Source organism: Stegostoma tigrinum, chromosome 17 (assembly GCF_030684315.1).
Source record: "Stegostoma tigrinum isolate sSteTig4 chromosome 17, sSteTig4.hap1, whole genome shotgun sequence".
NCBI lineage: Eukaryota > Metazoa > Chordata > Chondrichthyes > Orectolobiformes > Stegostomatidae > Stegostoma > Stegostoma tigrinum.
Genome location: NC_081370.1, coordinates 60,489,810 through 60,505,858, shown reverse-complemented (window position 1 = coordinate 60,505,858; position 16,049 = coordinate 60,489,810). Strand labels below are relative to the sequence as shown.

The 16,049-nt window shown below is 43.4% G+C and overlaps 1 protein-coding gene across 4 annotated transcripts in view; it reads right to left on the bottom strand.

Moving 5' to 3' along the window:
• The window catches only part of nadsyn1 (NAD synthetase 1), an 81,046-nt gene that overhangs the window by 49,420 nt on the left and 15,577 nt on the right, over window positions 1–16,049 (bottom strand). For 3 of the 4 annotated variants that reach the window (XM_048546063.2, XM_048546062.2, XM_059652197.1), the window contains 5 exons: window positions 15,815–15,875; window positions 9,921–10,037; window positions 7,837–7,890; window positions 4,629–4,718; window positions 2,911–2,962 (listed from right to left, as the gene is read on the bottom strand). In XM_048546063.2, the coding sequence (XP_048402020.1) occupies window positions 2,911–2,962; window positions 4,629–4,718; window positions 7,837–7,890; window positions 9,921–10,037; window positions 15,815–15,875 (374 nt within the window). The remainder of the gene's footprint in view (window positions 1–2,910; window positions 2,963–4,628; window positions 4,719–7,836; window positions 7,891–9,920; window positions 10,038–15,814; window positions 15,876–16,049) is intronic. The other variant, XM_048546064.2, reaches the window with a different exon arrangement.

Here is a 16,049-nt window from a genome sequence, read left to right as displayed (position 1 = left end):
TCAGTGGTTAGCACTGCTGCCTCACATTGCCAGGGACCCAGGTTTGATTCCACCCTCAGGCAACTGTCTGTGTGGAGTTTGCACATTCTCCCTGTGTCTGCGTGGGTTTCCTCCCACAATCCAGAAATGTGCAGGCTAGATGGGTTGGCCATGCTAAATTACCCATAGTGCGCAGGGATGTGTAGATTTAGGTAGGTTATAGGGAGCTGGGTCTGGGTGGGATGCTCTGAGGGTTGGTGTGGACTTGTTGGGCTGAAGGGCCTATTTCCACACTGTAGCAATTCTATTCAAAACAAAAAAAACTTTTAACCGCTGTAATTGAACCCAGCTCCACCACTTCCTTTTGCAGTTTGTTCCACACATGCACCACCATCTGCGTGAAAAGGTTACCCCTCGGGTTCTTTTTAAAATCTTTCCCTCTCACTTTAAACCTATACCTTCGGGTTTTGGACTCCTCCACCAGACAAAAAAGTCATTGGCTATTCACCCTATCCATGCCTCTCAGGGCTTTAGAAACTGCTACGAGGTTGCCCCTTAGCATCCAGCCAGGGAAAAGTGCCCCAGCCTATTCAGCCTCTCCCTATAACTCAATTCCCTAGAATTTAACCTGTATCATAGATTAGGACAAGGGCAGCAGATACATGAGAACACCACCAACTGCAGGTTCCCCTCTAAGCCACTCACCATCCGGACTTGGAAATATATTGCCGCTCCTTCACTGTCACTGGGTCAAGGGTCATGGATCTCCCTCCCTGTCAGCACTGTGGGTGTCCCAACACTGCTGTGCTTCTAGGTGCCAGTTTCACCATCTTCCCTTGTCCAAAGATGTGGACATTAGGGTGGACTGACCATGCTAAATGGGCCACAGTGTCCAGGGATTTGCAAGCTGGGTGGATTAGCCATGGAAAAAGCAGGTTTACAATGGATTGAGTGGGGGCGGGTGGGGGCGGCAGTGGTTAGGTCTGGGCAGGATGTTCTTTGGAGGGTCGGTGTGGACTTGTTGGGCTAAATGGCCTGCTTCCACAATTTTCGGATTCTATGAACTTGGTCTGGGCAATAAATGATAGCCCAGCTAACGATATCCACATCCTATGAACAAATATAAATTCAAAGTGTCCAGACAAGTGCCAGACTAACAAACAGCTAGAACCTGGAACAAGATTTAGCACATATTTAAATTGCCGTGAAAGTAGCCACAGTGGAAGGGACGAGAGATAACGGGAACTGCAGATGCTGGAGAATCCGAGATAACAAAGTGTGAGGCTGGATGAACACAGCAGGCCAAGCAGCATCTCAGGTGCAGGAAAGCTGACGTTTCGGGCCTAGACCCTTCATCAGAAAAGGGGGATGGGGAGAGGGTTCTGAAATACATAGGGAGAGAGGGGGAGGCGGACCGAAGATGAATAAAGGAGAAGATAGGTGGACAGGAGAGTATAGGTGAGGAGGTAGGGAGGGGATACGTCCAGGGGGTGGGATGAGGTTAGTGGGTAGGAAATGGAGGTGCGGCTTGAGGTGGGAGGAGGGGATAGGTGACACATTCCACTCCAACCTCAAGTTCACCTGGACCATCTCCAACACATCCTTCACCTTCCCTCGACCTCTCAGTCTCCATCTCAGGCAACCACCTAGAAACCGATGTCCATTTCAAGCCCACCAACTCCCACCTGGAATACACCTCCTCCCACCCACCTTCCTGCAAAAATTCCATCCCCTATTCCCAATTCCTTTGCCTCTGCCGCATCTGCTCCCAGGATGAGGCATTCCACTCCCGCACATCCCAGATGGCCACGTTCTTCAAGGACTGCAACTTCCTCTCTGCAGTGGTCGAGAACGCCATCAACCGTGTCTCCCACATTTCCCACAACTCATCCCCCACACCCCATCCCCGCAATAACCTCCAAAAGAGAAACCCCCTCGTCCTCACATACCACCCCACCAACCTCCAGATACAACGCATCATCCTCTGACACATCCGCCATCTACAATCTGACCCTACCACCAAAGACATTTTTCCATCCCCACCCTTGTCTGCCTTCCGGAGAGACCACTCTCTCCACAACTCCCTTGACCACTCCAAACTCCCCTCCAACCCCACCACACCCGGCACCTACCCCTGCAACCACAGGAAGTGCTACACTTGCCTCCACACCTCCTTCCTCACCCCCATCCCAGGCCCCAAGATGACTTTCCGCATCAAGCAGATGTTCACCTGCACATCCGCCAATGTGGTATACTGTATCCATTGTACCCGGTGTGGCTTCCTCTACATCGGGGAAACCAAGCGGAGGCTTGGGGACCGCTTTGCAGAACACCTCCGCTCGGTTCGCAATAACAACTGCACCTCCCAGTCGTGAACCATTTTAACTCCCCCTCCCATTCCTCAGACGAGATGTCCAGCCTGGGCCTCCTGCAGTGCCATAGTGATGCCACCTGTAGGTTGCAGGAACAGCAACTCATATTCCACTTGGGAACCCTGCAGCCCAATGGTATCAATGTGGATTTCACAAGCTTCAAAATCTCCCCTCCCCCCACTGCTTCCCAAAACCAGCCCAGCTCATCCCTGCTTCCTTAACCTGTTCTTCCTCTCACCTATCCCCTCCTCCCACCTCAAGCCACACCTCCATTTGCCACCTACTAACCTCAAGCCGCCCCCTTGACCTGTCCGTCCACCCCGGAATAACCTATCCCCTCCCTACCTATACTCTCCTCTCCACCTATCTTCTCCATCCATCTTCTGTCCTCCTCCCCCTCTCTCCCTATTTATTTCAGAATCCTCTCCCCATCCCCCTTTTCTGATGAAGGGTCTAGGCCCGAAGCATCAGCTTTTGTGCTCCTAAGATGCTGCTTGGCCTGCTGTGTTCATCCAGCTCTACACTTTGTTACAATGGAAGGGATGGTTTCTCTGCTCACCTGTCCAGTCACCCGCTGGATTATATCTGGAAGGGAAAATTCTTCTACTATCCTGGGAAAACAAGACAAAACAATGACCAACTATTTAAATTATCAGGAGAAATAATCTCCCAGAAACATACATGATTAAATAAAACTCTTAGCCATTTTAAAGTTTATTGTAACATTTGTCAATCTGCCAAGGTACTGCTCCCAATAAGTCAAAGTGCTGTTTTGATGCGATGGGAATATTCTGCTCTGTCAAATAAGTGCACTTCTCTGCAGACAAACAATGCTTTAAGTTTAGAGCTTTAAAAGGGAAAATATTGGGTTGGTTCCAAGGTCATTCAGTCAGGTTAATCACCATTCTACTCTGGCTATTGCTTTCTGCCAATATCAAATCGAGCGCCTGTTGACGTTGAAGCTCCTTTATATTCTCTTCCTGTAAAGATTTTCCATCTTCCATTCTTTCAATACCTCAAGGTGTGCTGACCTCTGGACTGGATCTTGAGTGGGTAGCAGAATTCTAGTTCTGAATTGAGAATCTGGACGTGGCCCTGTTTCACAGAGGCATATCCTCACCAGGAACTAAAGAAGTGACATCACTCAGGCCACCATCACAAAGAGACCTCAGGAGCAGGATTACTGACAGCCACACAAGAATGGTTCAACTGGACTTCCGGCGGGTGGCAAGCCTGTCAATTTTTTCCTGCAAAGACAATAAAATGTGAGGCTGGATGAACACAGCAGGCCAAGCAGCATCTCAGGAGCACAAAAGCTGACGTTTCGGGCCTAGACCCTTCATCAGAGATCTCTGATGAAGGGTCTAGGCCCGAAACGTCAGCTTTTGAGCTCCTGAGATGCTGCTTGGCCTGCTGTGTTCATCCAGCCTCACATTTTATTGTCTTGGATTCTCCAGCATCTGCAGTTCCCATTATCACTGTACAATTTTTTCCTGCAGCTGGCTAGGAAGACATCAGATATCTTTTCAGTTATTTATATAAATGATTCAGATTTGAATACAGAAGATATGGTAGTAAGTTTGCAGATGATACCAGAATTGGTGGAGTAGTGAACAATGAAGAAAATTATCTCAGAGCGCTTGAACGGATAGGCCAATGGGATAAGGAGTGGCAGTCGGAATTTAATTTAAATAAATGTGAGATGCAGATTTTACAGATTTGATGGGCTAAAAAGGCAGTTGCCAGCTCCATGCCTTTGATAAAAAGCGCTATTGGTAATACTGGGCAGCCTCTCCTCTTTCAGCTTCCAGCATGGAAACTTTGACTAACTTCATATCCTCTCGCTCAGTTGGCCCAAGGAAACAACAACTTAAAATGGAACAGGAAGAAAAGCAAAACAAAGTACAATGGTGTGGCTGTACACAATGATCTGAGTCAGATTTGATTATCCAGACTCTGACACAGGTAAATCCATTTACTCAAATAATTTAACAAGGGAATTTTTGGTGGGAACAGTCACGTTAAAATGAAGAACACATGCTTGTAGAGGTTGTCACCAGCAAATATTGACGATACCACAGCATCATGTCCTAACATTAAGTCTCATGTGGACAGTGCTGAGCCAAAGTTCCAGCTCTCAGTTTCTCTCGCATATTTGTCTGTGCTCAGGGCAATTTCATGCACTGCAAATATTCAGTACAAAGTGATTATTATTTGATCCAGAATTCTGGCTGTGATTTTAAATAACAATTGCATGAAAGAAAACTATTGCCATACCTTTGTTTATTCCATGGCATAAACCAGCGTAACTCTCTGTAGTTCCCACTATTTGCCATGGCCAGCTTTGGTCTGATTAACAATAGCTTCCTGAAACATATGGTTTTAAAGTTAATTACTATCAATCAATCTACTTCCAGAAAACAAACACATAAAAACAGAAGATAACGAGCCATTGGCAACAGAACCACTAATGGTCAATGCCAATGGGGAAAGGATATATTTTATTGCATATCTGTACTTCAGATATACATGATATTTACAAGGGGAAACGTTTTGATTCACCATTAAAGAGATAAGCAGTGAAGACTGGAATCAGTAAATCATTTATTCCTCAATGTCAGACAGTGCAGGAAACCAAACATATCCATTTGAAGCTATATCTATAACATCTAGAGTAAGGTAACAACTCTGAAAGAGTTAATGCTGAAATTGCATTAGGTCCACACAATGTGATGATGTCACAGAGTCTTAGCATGAGGGAGGAGTCACCCTTTCACAAGGTCCCTTTGGTGACACGCCAACACATCTGGCGACTGGAACGAGGGTCACATAGGTCTCATTGACTATGAGATCCCTGATTGCCCCCAGGTTAACAGCCCCAATCAGGGTGCCCTGGCTGACAGATATAAACACAAGTTTCAGTGTCACCTCACCCGACTGACCAGCTCTGAGCCAGCTGGTCAGAGTCTGTGTACCGTGCTCATGTAAATAAAGGGTGATTTGCAGAGGAGATACCGACCTTTGCACAGTTCTTTCATGAAAGATAGTAATTTGACTAACTAATTAATGTTAACTGTACGGTTTACAGTCATAATATCCAGGTCAAAGCTGCTCGCTTGATGACATATCATCGAATACCTTCCTTGTTCACTCCTTTTCATCACCAAGGCGCAGTAGCAACAGTGTGTACCATCTACAAGATGCACTGCAGCCAAGTCACCAAGGACCCTCCAACATCACCTCTGAAACCAATGGCCTTTACCAACAAGGACAGATACACAGCAATACCACCACCTACGAGTCCTCCTCAAATCACACAACGTCCTCATTTTGAACAACATGGCCATTCATTCAGTGACTGGGTCAAAACCTTGCAACTCCCTCACAAACAGCACTGAGGGTGCAACTGCACCATCCAGACCGCGGAAAATGCAAGGAGGCTTTTCCAGCACAATAAAGGGATAAGGCAGTAAATGCTGGCCCAGCCAGCAACACTCAGCTCACAAATAAATGAGGGAAAAAAAAAATCATGTAATGTAACTCAAACACTCTTCTTGTTAAAACTCTCTGGTGGTGAAAACGAAAACACCTTTTGTTCAAGCTTGTTATCTTGCACTCAGCAGAACAATTCAGAATAAAAAGCAAAGGGAAAGCATCTGCACTGTGTGAGAAGTCAGTGCTGTTTGATTGACAAGTCAACTGATTTGTAAACATTGTCATGGGTAATGCAGCAGTTAATGATGATTGACGGTTAACTTCCGTTCATTGTTTACATTTTAAACTGGGGTCATTGGCTCTGATCGGTCAGGTAACAGCTCTGAAAAATTAACCTGTGATTGGTTATCACTCGTTTCAATGCAAGAGAATAAGTACAGTGTGTGTACACACTCTTTTTGGCTAAAAGAATAAAAATAGGTACCTGGGTCTTAAAGTATGCAGCTTCAGACACACATAAGAGTGCCACACTCTGAGCCCGACTGTCTTTCCTAAATGAATTTACAGCAAAATTCTTTGCACTGCGCAGTTTACTGTTCAGTCATCATCAACTTGCACATTCTCCTCAGCAATGCCTCTCCACTAATCACAGTCCATGTAACAACCAATCAGCACTCTTCTCTCACACAATCCAAATTTTTTTTCCCACTTTATTTGGATACTTTTTGTGCATCAGCCTTCCACAAAATTTGTCCTTTTCCAGAAAACTCAAGTTCTGAATTCCCAAACAACTACTCTAATAGTTTATCATCTACTATGGATAATTAGACAGCCTAGAAAGGAGAATTGAGGGACGTTGCAATGCGTGGTCTTGTCCCTACCTCAGAACCAGGAGGCCCAGGTTCAAGTACCAACTGCTGCAGTGGTGTGTAAAAACTATCTCCAAACAAGCTGATTTGAAAACACTTAGAAAGGAGGATAGATCCCAGCAAATAGACAACCTACAAGCCACCAGTGATAACGGGAACTGCCGATGCTGGAGAATCCAAGATAACAAAGTGTGGAGCTGGATGAACACAGCAGGCCAAGCAGCATCTCAGGAGCACAAAAGCTGACGTTTCAGGCCTGGACCCTTCATCAGAGAGCTCTGATGAAGGGTCCAGGCCTGAAACGTCAGCTTTTGTGCTCCTGAGATGCTGCTTGGCCTGCTGTGTTCATCCAGCTCCACACTTTGATCTACAAGCCACCAGTGGTTGCTAACTGAAAGATGCAACATCTCTCAGGTGCCAGTTAACCAGCCAGCACTGTCCTAACAATCCAGGGAAGATTCATTCAAAAGGTCCATTTCCTTGTGACAAAAGCCATAGTTTTTTTGCCAAGGCTGAACTCTATGATGTGGTTGGTACTGAACCTGGGATGAAACCTGTCTGCAGCAGTTTGGAAAGCAGAGTGCTTAGGGAAATACTGAGATATTTGAGCTCTATGATCTTTCTTGATAATGACACAGGGTAGAAACCAAAATAGTGATGCCAGCCACTGCAATTCCACATAAGCACTTCAGGATCTGGCGTCATTTTCCTCAGGGCAGAGAGTGAGACAAATTACAGAAAGGGATGATTGAGGTGGCCCAGTTAGGCCCAGTTTTAGATCAAGTAAACAATCTATTCCTATTGGCTGATGCCACAAAGACAAATGGACACAGTGTTATTTTGGGGGGGGGGGGGGGGGGATGGGCAGGGCGAGATGGGCAGGGCGAGATGCTGAGGGATGCAGGGAAAGATATATTATTGCTTCAAACATCTTTTAAATGTACAGTACATATTGTTGAGCACAACGCATACTGCTGAGATTATTTCATGACAGGATTAGAATACACGTAATCACAATCATTTTTGATGCAATGCCATGCAAACCAATGACCATTTTTACTTTGAGAAGTGCTAATTGCTGCTATACATTTTTGCTGAAAAGCAGCACTTAAGTATAATTCTCAACAATAAAAGATTAACACAAATACATAACAAAGCAAGTACAGTAAAGATCAACTTACTTGTTGAGAAATATCACTCTACAGTTGTAGAGGGTGTTTTTGTACATGACTGGCCTGGGATTGCATAAAAAGGACAGAGGTTAGGACCAATTACAATTAATCTTAGCTTATTCAACTAAACCTCTATTATTTTTCAATGGTATAATTTGAAAAAAAAAGACATGTTCGATAACCCAGATACTTTAACTGCGTGAGGAAAATGATGAATTAAATCAGTTGGTTTCCTATTTTCCACTATTTGTCCATGATTAGGAGAAGCACAAATAAACCTTTAATAACCTAGCAGTATTGCCAGGGTAATTTGAAGCACAGGTTCTGATCAAAGGAGGATGATTTATTTTTCACCCCATTTAATGTTTCATGGGAAAATGGCATTGCTGGCAAGGATGGTATTTGATTGTGCTTGAACTGAGTGACTTGCTCTGCCATTTCATTGGCTCTTCACAGCCAATCAAATTAGAGTGGGTCTGGAGTCACATGTAGGTCTTGACAAGGTTCGCACACCAGACTTCCTTCCCTAAGAGATATTAGTGACTGAGGAAGGATTTCACAAATGGATGATTGTTTCATGATCACCATTACTGGGCTCAGCTTTCAACAGGATTAGGGTTAGGTTCAAATTTATTTTGCATTGAAATTCCACCAGCTGAAGTGGTGGGATTTGAACACTTGTTCCCAGAGCATTACTTCGGCCTCTGAATTACTAATCCAGTGATACCACCAATACATCAGCCTCATCGCAGCCCTGAAGATGATGCTTCATGTCTGTGAGAGCCTTTGCATGAACTGACTATTCATCATTATTTTTGATAAATTTAGCTTTGCTACTGCATCTGCTATATAACAGAAATACTGTGGTAATCCAGGCAAGTCTGGTTACCTCATCCCCAAAGCATATCATGTTCCTTCAGTACAGAGGAACACACCACAACATCATCTCACTGGCAGCATGTTGCAGAGAGGGCACCTTTACTTTTTTGAAGTGTAAAATCCTTCACTTTAAGCACTGCCAAAACTGATTAAATTATTGAATTAAATCTCCCAATTTGCCTGCTATTAAATCTGACTCCCAGCAATCTCAGAGCATCTTGTTCACCGTTCTGCTAAACCTCAATGTGCACCGACTCATTGCCTACGTGTCTTCATTCAAGACTTCTATTCACATTTTTATTATCGTCAGCCCAAACTTTACCAGCATTCTCCATTCACCACCTCAGGTCTCAGCCACCTCCGCCTTGTACTACATGCCACTGACTATGTATCCATCTATATCTAACGGTTATGGACAATCTCGAGCTGCATGTCCAATCCACCACCCTCTTGTCCTCGCACACTGTTCTTTCACTGGAGGTAGAACCATCGGCTCTCAGAGCCCGTTCTCTGGAATTCTGTTGCACGACTCTTTTGTCTTCCTATACCTCTCTCCAAAAGCCTCCTGAAAACCAGTCTCTTGAACTGAAGCTTCTGTCATTTACCTCAACTCAGAGGTGACACCCACTCTGTAATCCGTTGTTCCAGGGCATTTTGTGAGTTGACGGTACTTAGGAGAACTACAGGATGTCATAAGCGAGAGATTTCAAAGCAGAAAATCTGAATGGCATCAACATGACTTTTCAGTACTTCTCAGACAAAAATGCAGCGTAATTTCCTCATAGCCTTGCAATCAGAGAGCTAAAGTAATCTCACCATGGAGGGAAGAGTCAAGAGGTGCAACATAAAGAATTAATTGTAGCAAGCTAGATCGTGGAGTTTTCCAAGATCTTCTCATAACATCAATCATGATCATTCCTTGCTCAAACAGCTTTTCCGGACTTATCAGGGCAGAGAAAGGAATCAACACAATTCTGATACTGACCTTATATTTTTCCATAAATATTTTATTTTACTTCGTTTTTAAAAATTCCTGCAATAAAACTTGTTAAATTGTTAAACATGCACTGAAATAACAATGGGAATTAAATATATCTCAGTCAAATTAATTATCAAATGACAAATCACCACATCACCTGTCATGACTCCAAAATCTCAGATCTAACATTTCAACTACTAAAACAATCTCATTAATCAACAATAAATGCACTCACATTCCTACATCACACATTATGTCTTCAGTGGCCGGAGAGACCAAGAGTTCTGCCAGTACTTGAAATGAGTGAAGTACTGTATCAGATTCCAAGTAGTGATCAGCGCAGCCATACCCACTGGAAAGGGGAGAAAAAGGCAGAATGACTTTACTGAATGAGAAGTGCAAGAATCAAAAGAGCAACATCAAATAGTTTCCTTGAAGATTGACCTAGAGTCATAATTTTCAAAGAAGAGACACAGCAGCTGTGTTTACTTTGGCTCTGATAGCTTCACATGCATACAGTACAACCTGTCCGTTGAAATAAAGCATTAGGCAAACAAAACTCTCCATCTCCTTAAAAAGGTTGAAAATTTAAAAAAGTATGCCGGTGATCTCCAGTATGTTTTGTTTTCAGTAGAGATTCCATCACCTGCAGTAATTTACTCCTGAAAAAATTTGTTGTGCAAAGTTCTTGAATCCTACTTTAAGATAGGAGGGTTCTTCAAAATGTTACAAAAGACTGACCAGAAACCACACTGTCAAGGAGATAACTAGAAGAAGCCAACCGTCAAAAACAAAATTAATTCCCACTTGGAAGTGTAAGGATTAACATGGGAGAGCCAGCAGTTACCTAAAGGCAAATCCAACCTTTCCCTTGTGGAACTAAAAGAATGACTTGACAAATGTTGTGCAGACAATGTACTATACATTGCATTTTCAAAGGAATTTAGGCTACACACAAGAGGCTTATTTTGAAAATAGAAATACATAGCTAAAGGGACACCTGGAAACATAACTGGCTTCAGGAGTGGAGGAAGCCCACAGTGATTAGAACAAGGAGCAGGTGGATCTCATTGAGTATGAGATCCTTGATTGGGGTTATACACCAGGGCCAATAGGAGCCCTGGCTGACTGATTTAAACAGAGGATTCATTTCAGGGTTAGGCTCTGAGTGGCTGGTCAAAGCCCACATACTATGCACATGATGATGATGATAATAATAATAATAATAATAATAATAATAATAATAATAATGAGTGACTTGGTAATAGGATAGGGGTCTCTGTGCAGTTATTTCACCATAATTATGGTGAGGATATTTTTCAGATAAGTGGTACGCAGTGGGGTTCCCCCATGAATCAATATTTGGATCGCTGTTTTCCAATTTCTTTATGAATGGCCTTGATTTGCATGCAGGGTGTACAATTTCTCATGATTTGCAGACAATACAAAAAAAATCTTTCCAACATAATAAATATATAGTGAGGAGAATATTGGAGATTTCTGCAGAACTTAGTTGAGTGGAATAGGCAGAATGTGGAGGTGTGTGAAGTCATAAAATGGGGAGGCAATCTAAAATATTCTGACCTGATGAACGGTTTTATGTCCTATTTGGAGAGGAATCCTCAAAAGATGCATAGTCACAAGTCTTTAAAATATGTTGGGGCAAACTGATAGGAGAGATAAACAAAGGTATGGGGCAACTGACTTTTTCAATGACAACTGAGAACTATGGACGTTGTAAATCAGGAACAAAAACAGAGGTTGCTGGAAAAGCTCAGCATGTCTGGCAGCATCTGTGGAGGAAAAAAAAAAATCAGAGTTAATGTTTTGGGTCCAGTGACTCCTCTTCAGAACTGGTTCTGAGGGAGGGATACCAAACCCAAAACATTAAGTCTGAATTTTTTCTCCACAGATGGTGCCAGACCTGCTGAGCTTTTCCAGCAACCTCTGTTTTTGTTCCTGGCTTTGTAAGTGGCCAGGACAAAAACAAAAAAAAACACAAGGAAGTGATGCTGGAGATGCTTGGAGCAGGGTTGTGGGGATAAGGTAGGGGGTGGGTCTGGATTGGATGCTCTTCAGAGGGTCAGTGTGGACTCGATGTCCTGAATGGCCTACTTCCACGCTGTAGAGATTCCACGAGTAGCACGGTGGCTCCATGGTTAGCATTGCTGCCCCAGTGCCAGGGGCCTGGGTTCGATTCCACCTTCAAGCGACTGTGCAAACTCTGCAGACACTGTCCCTGTGTTTGCATGGGTTTCCTCTGGGTGCTCCAGTTTCCTCCCACAGTACAAAAATTTGCGGGTTAGGTGGACTGGCTGTGTAAAATTGTGCATAGTGTTCAGGGATGTGCAGTTTAGGTGGGTTAGCCATGGAAAAATTGCAGGGTTATAGGGACAGGGTGGGTCCAGTTGGGATGATCTTTGGAGGGCCAGTGTGGGCTCGATGGGTCGAATGACCTGCTTCCACACTTATGGAGATTCTATAGTGAAGTTTGCAAATCACTTGTTCAGCCTCAGCTGGAGTACTGTCAACAACTAAATTTTAGGATAGATTTTACAAGTTTAGAAAGAATGTTTTTTTTAAGATCGTGCCAAGGATTAAGGACTTCAGTTCTGCAGAGGGGTTGGAGAAACTATAATTATTTCATTTAGAGCTGAGAAAGTTAGGGAAGCAACCTAACTGAAGTATTTAGCATCTTAAGGCCATTTGACCGAGTAAGTAAACTCACCCTTTAAAATGGGTTGATACACAGGTTTAAGACAACTGGCAGAGGAATAACTGAAGGGGAAATATTTTTCATTGAAGAGTTTTTAATTTTAAGAATACCATACCTGAAAGGGTGGTGGAATCTTAAACAAAAACACAACTAAATATATTCTTGAAAAGGGCATGTGCTTCGGAAACTGCTTGATATGGCTTAATAGGGTGTTTTCCCCAAAGAAAATTGCAATATTTGGGATCACTGCCATAATTCCAGATCACCTACGGTCATATCAAACTGTGTCCATAAGGGGTATTTAATAAAAAGGACTGATTGAGCCATGATGACCACAGATTGAAATTCAATAACATTCTGGAGACACACCCTGGAATGTTACCTCAGTACAGGATCAGGAAACCTTCAAAATAGGAAAACTACAAGTGGAGAGAAAACAGGAGGCTGACTACCGAAACCCCTCTCAGCAGGAAGCCAGCTTCAGCACACAGGTTTGTCAACGAGTCATACAGCATTGAAACAGACCCTTTGGTCCAACTTGTCCATACCAACCAGATATCCTACATTAATCTAGTCCCATTTGCCAGCATTTGCTCATATCCCCTCCAAGCCCTTCCTATTCATGGACCCATCCAGATGCCTTTTGAATGTTGTAATTGTACGAGCCTCCACCACTTCACCTGACAGCTCATTCCATACACACACCACCCTCTGCAGGAAAAGAAGTTGCCCTTTAGGTCCCTTTTATATCTTTCTCCTCGCTCCTTCAGCCTATGTCCTCTAGTGTTTTGTTTGGGGATCTACAAGAAAACAGGGTTTAAAAGAGAGCTTCAGCCCTGATCTGTGGATGTTAGTGGCCTGATGGCCTAGTGTGTGGACCATTGTGTTGTGAAGGTCATGGCTTTGAGGACAGCCATTAACAACTCTTGCCCGGCAAGAAAAGGGAAAAGGCAGTCTCTCACTCAATTGTGGCCAGCCAGCTACAGCCAAAAGCAGCAACGCAAAAGAATTTCAGTCAACTTGCAAATAAACAAAGGATCCTGGAAAAGAAAAATCAAACGCCATCCCTATTTGCAGACCACTCCTTCAGTCACTGGGTCAATATCTTGGAACTCTCTACACAGCAGCACTGCAGGACCAACTTCCTCGCTTCACGAAGGAATCTCAAACATTTTTAAGTGTCTGCTGTGGGACACCAGAGTTTTAAGGGGGATTATCATAAATTTGAGATCTGAGATTTATATTGCAGATAAAATAGATGGTCAGGTTTTTGTATAACATGTCAAAAAGTCATTTGGAACAGTGGGCTGACTACATCATTTCCAAGAAAGCATGTAACTTCAATTAAGTGCCTAACAGGATACCTGGGATGTTAAAATAGTATCAGAGATAATGGGAACTGCAGATGCTGGAGAATTCCAAGATAATAAAATGTGAGGCTGGATGAACACAGCAGGCCAAGCAGCATCTCACCTCTGATGAAGGGTCTAGGCCCGAAACGTCAGCTTTTGTGCTCCTGAGATGCTGCTTGGCCTGCTGTGTTCATCCAGCCCCACATTTTATTACCTGGGATGTTAACTCCTGATGTGTTTAAGAAGTTAAACTTTTATCAGGGAGAAAACAGACCAGAACAAAGTGTGATTTGAGTTCAGATCTAGTTCAGGAGAGCAATTCACCCAGCAAAAGGCTTTCGTTGGTCAAGTCTCCAAGTTGTGAAAGTTGATGTGCAAGTTTAAGTTGTCAGGACAAAAGAGCAGTGGTTTGTCTGGCCATTTTAGAGGGCAGTGAAAGGTCAGTATTTAAGAGCATGGTATCACATGCAGGCCAATCTCAATAAAGACAGTAGCTTTCCTTCCCTCCAGGGTTTTTACAACATTTTATATAGGATAACGTCATGTAGCTTTATATTTTATTCCAGATTTTGTTAAAGGTAGTTCTCCTATAACATGATAGTTGCATTCTTCTGTGACCTCGCATTATAGAAAATTGCGCTGGAGGGAAATTGCGACAGAAAATCACTATACTGAGGTTGTAGACTTGCCCATCGAGCAGGTGTGTTTGGTTGCAGAAGTTTTGTCACCCTGTTACATAACATAGTCAGTGCACCTCCAGTGAAGTGTTCGTGTTCTGTCCTGCTTGTTATTTACATGCCTCAGTTTGCTGTGGGTGTTTGGTATCACTGCCAGTTCTGTTTTTCAGCAGTTTGCAAATGAGGTCCAATTCAATGTGTTTGTTGGTGGAGTTCCAGTCGGAATGCCACCAAGAGTCATGACCAATTCTCACTGGTCTCAATACACATGGACAAAGAAGCTCACGAATTTGACTACATCAACACATCCATAACAGTATAAAGCAACCAGAGATGTGACAAGATATTCCTGGAGACTTGGCATTCCAACTGGAACTCCAACATAGAATCACAGAAGCCCTACAGTGTGTGGAAACAGGCCCTTCGTCCCAACAAGCCCACACAGCATCCCACCCAGACCTATCCCCCTACAACCCACCTAATCTACACACCCCTGAACTCTACTAGCAATTTAACATGGACAATCCACTTGCACACTTTTGGACTGCGGAAGGAAACCGGAGCACCCGAAGGAACCCACGCTGACACGGGGAGAATGTGCAAACTCCACATAGACAGTCACCCAAAAGTAGAATTGAGCCCGGCTTCCTGACACTGTGAGGCGGTAGTGCTGGCCACTGAGCCACAGGGGCTGCCCCTGATGGCAAACACAGTGAACTGGATCCAATATACACACACCAACAAAAAACAGGACCAGAAGCAATGCCAACCACCCCAAATCAAACTGAGGCACACAAATAACAAGCAAAACAGAACACCAACGCTTCACCAGAGGCACACTGATGATGTTACCTAGCAGGGTGAAAAAACGTCTGCAACTAGACACACTGCTTCAAAGAGCAAGTCTACAACCTCATCCACAATCTGAGCTATAAATATTCTCAAAAATTTTAAATTGCTATAATGCACAGTAGAAAGTTTAGGTCATCCAAACAGTGTCCATCATTCATCAATCGTGTTACAGCCAATGTGCATTAATAAGACACGTGTTGTAGCAGAGCTATCTGTAATTGAATTTAAATTGTACCAACTGTGATGTCCCCAAGCCTCAGCCTGGACTTCTGAATCATACTCTGGAGATACTACCACTTCACCATCATCATCCCTCAATTGTACCTTCTCCATCTACAATTTCAGGATCATTCTCATACTTATGTGTGGGAGCTTGCTCTGTGCACATTACGCAGCGTGTTTATAACACGTCACGAGGGACTGTACTTGTGAAACTCTTCGTTGGTTCTGAAGTGCTCTGGGATCACGTGAAGAGTTGTAGATGGCTGTTTACCAAATAAAAATTGCAGACATTTCCTTTCTCTTTACTCACCAAATTTCCAGTTCAGGTCCAAGTCTATATCTTGCACCTTTTGATTTTGCTATTTCAATACCTGTAAGCATTTAAAAAAATTCAAAACAAAGAATGTACTAGGAACCTATTTATACATTATTAAAATCACTAAATTTTGACAACATCAAATCAAGAAGTCAGAGGGAGACACAGAGAAAGTCATCATTAGATAGAGACATGGGTTTTGAGGAAACATTGCAAGTGATAACTTAAC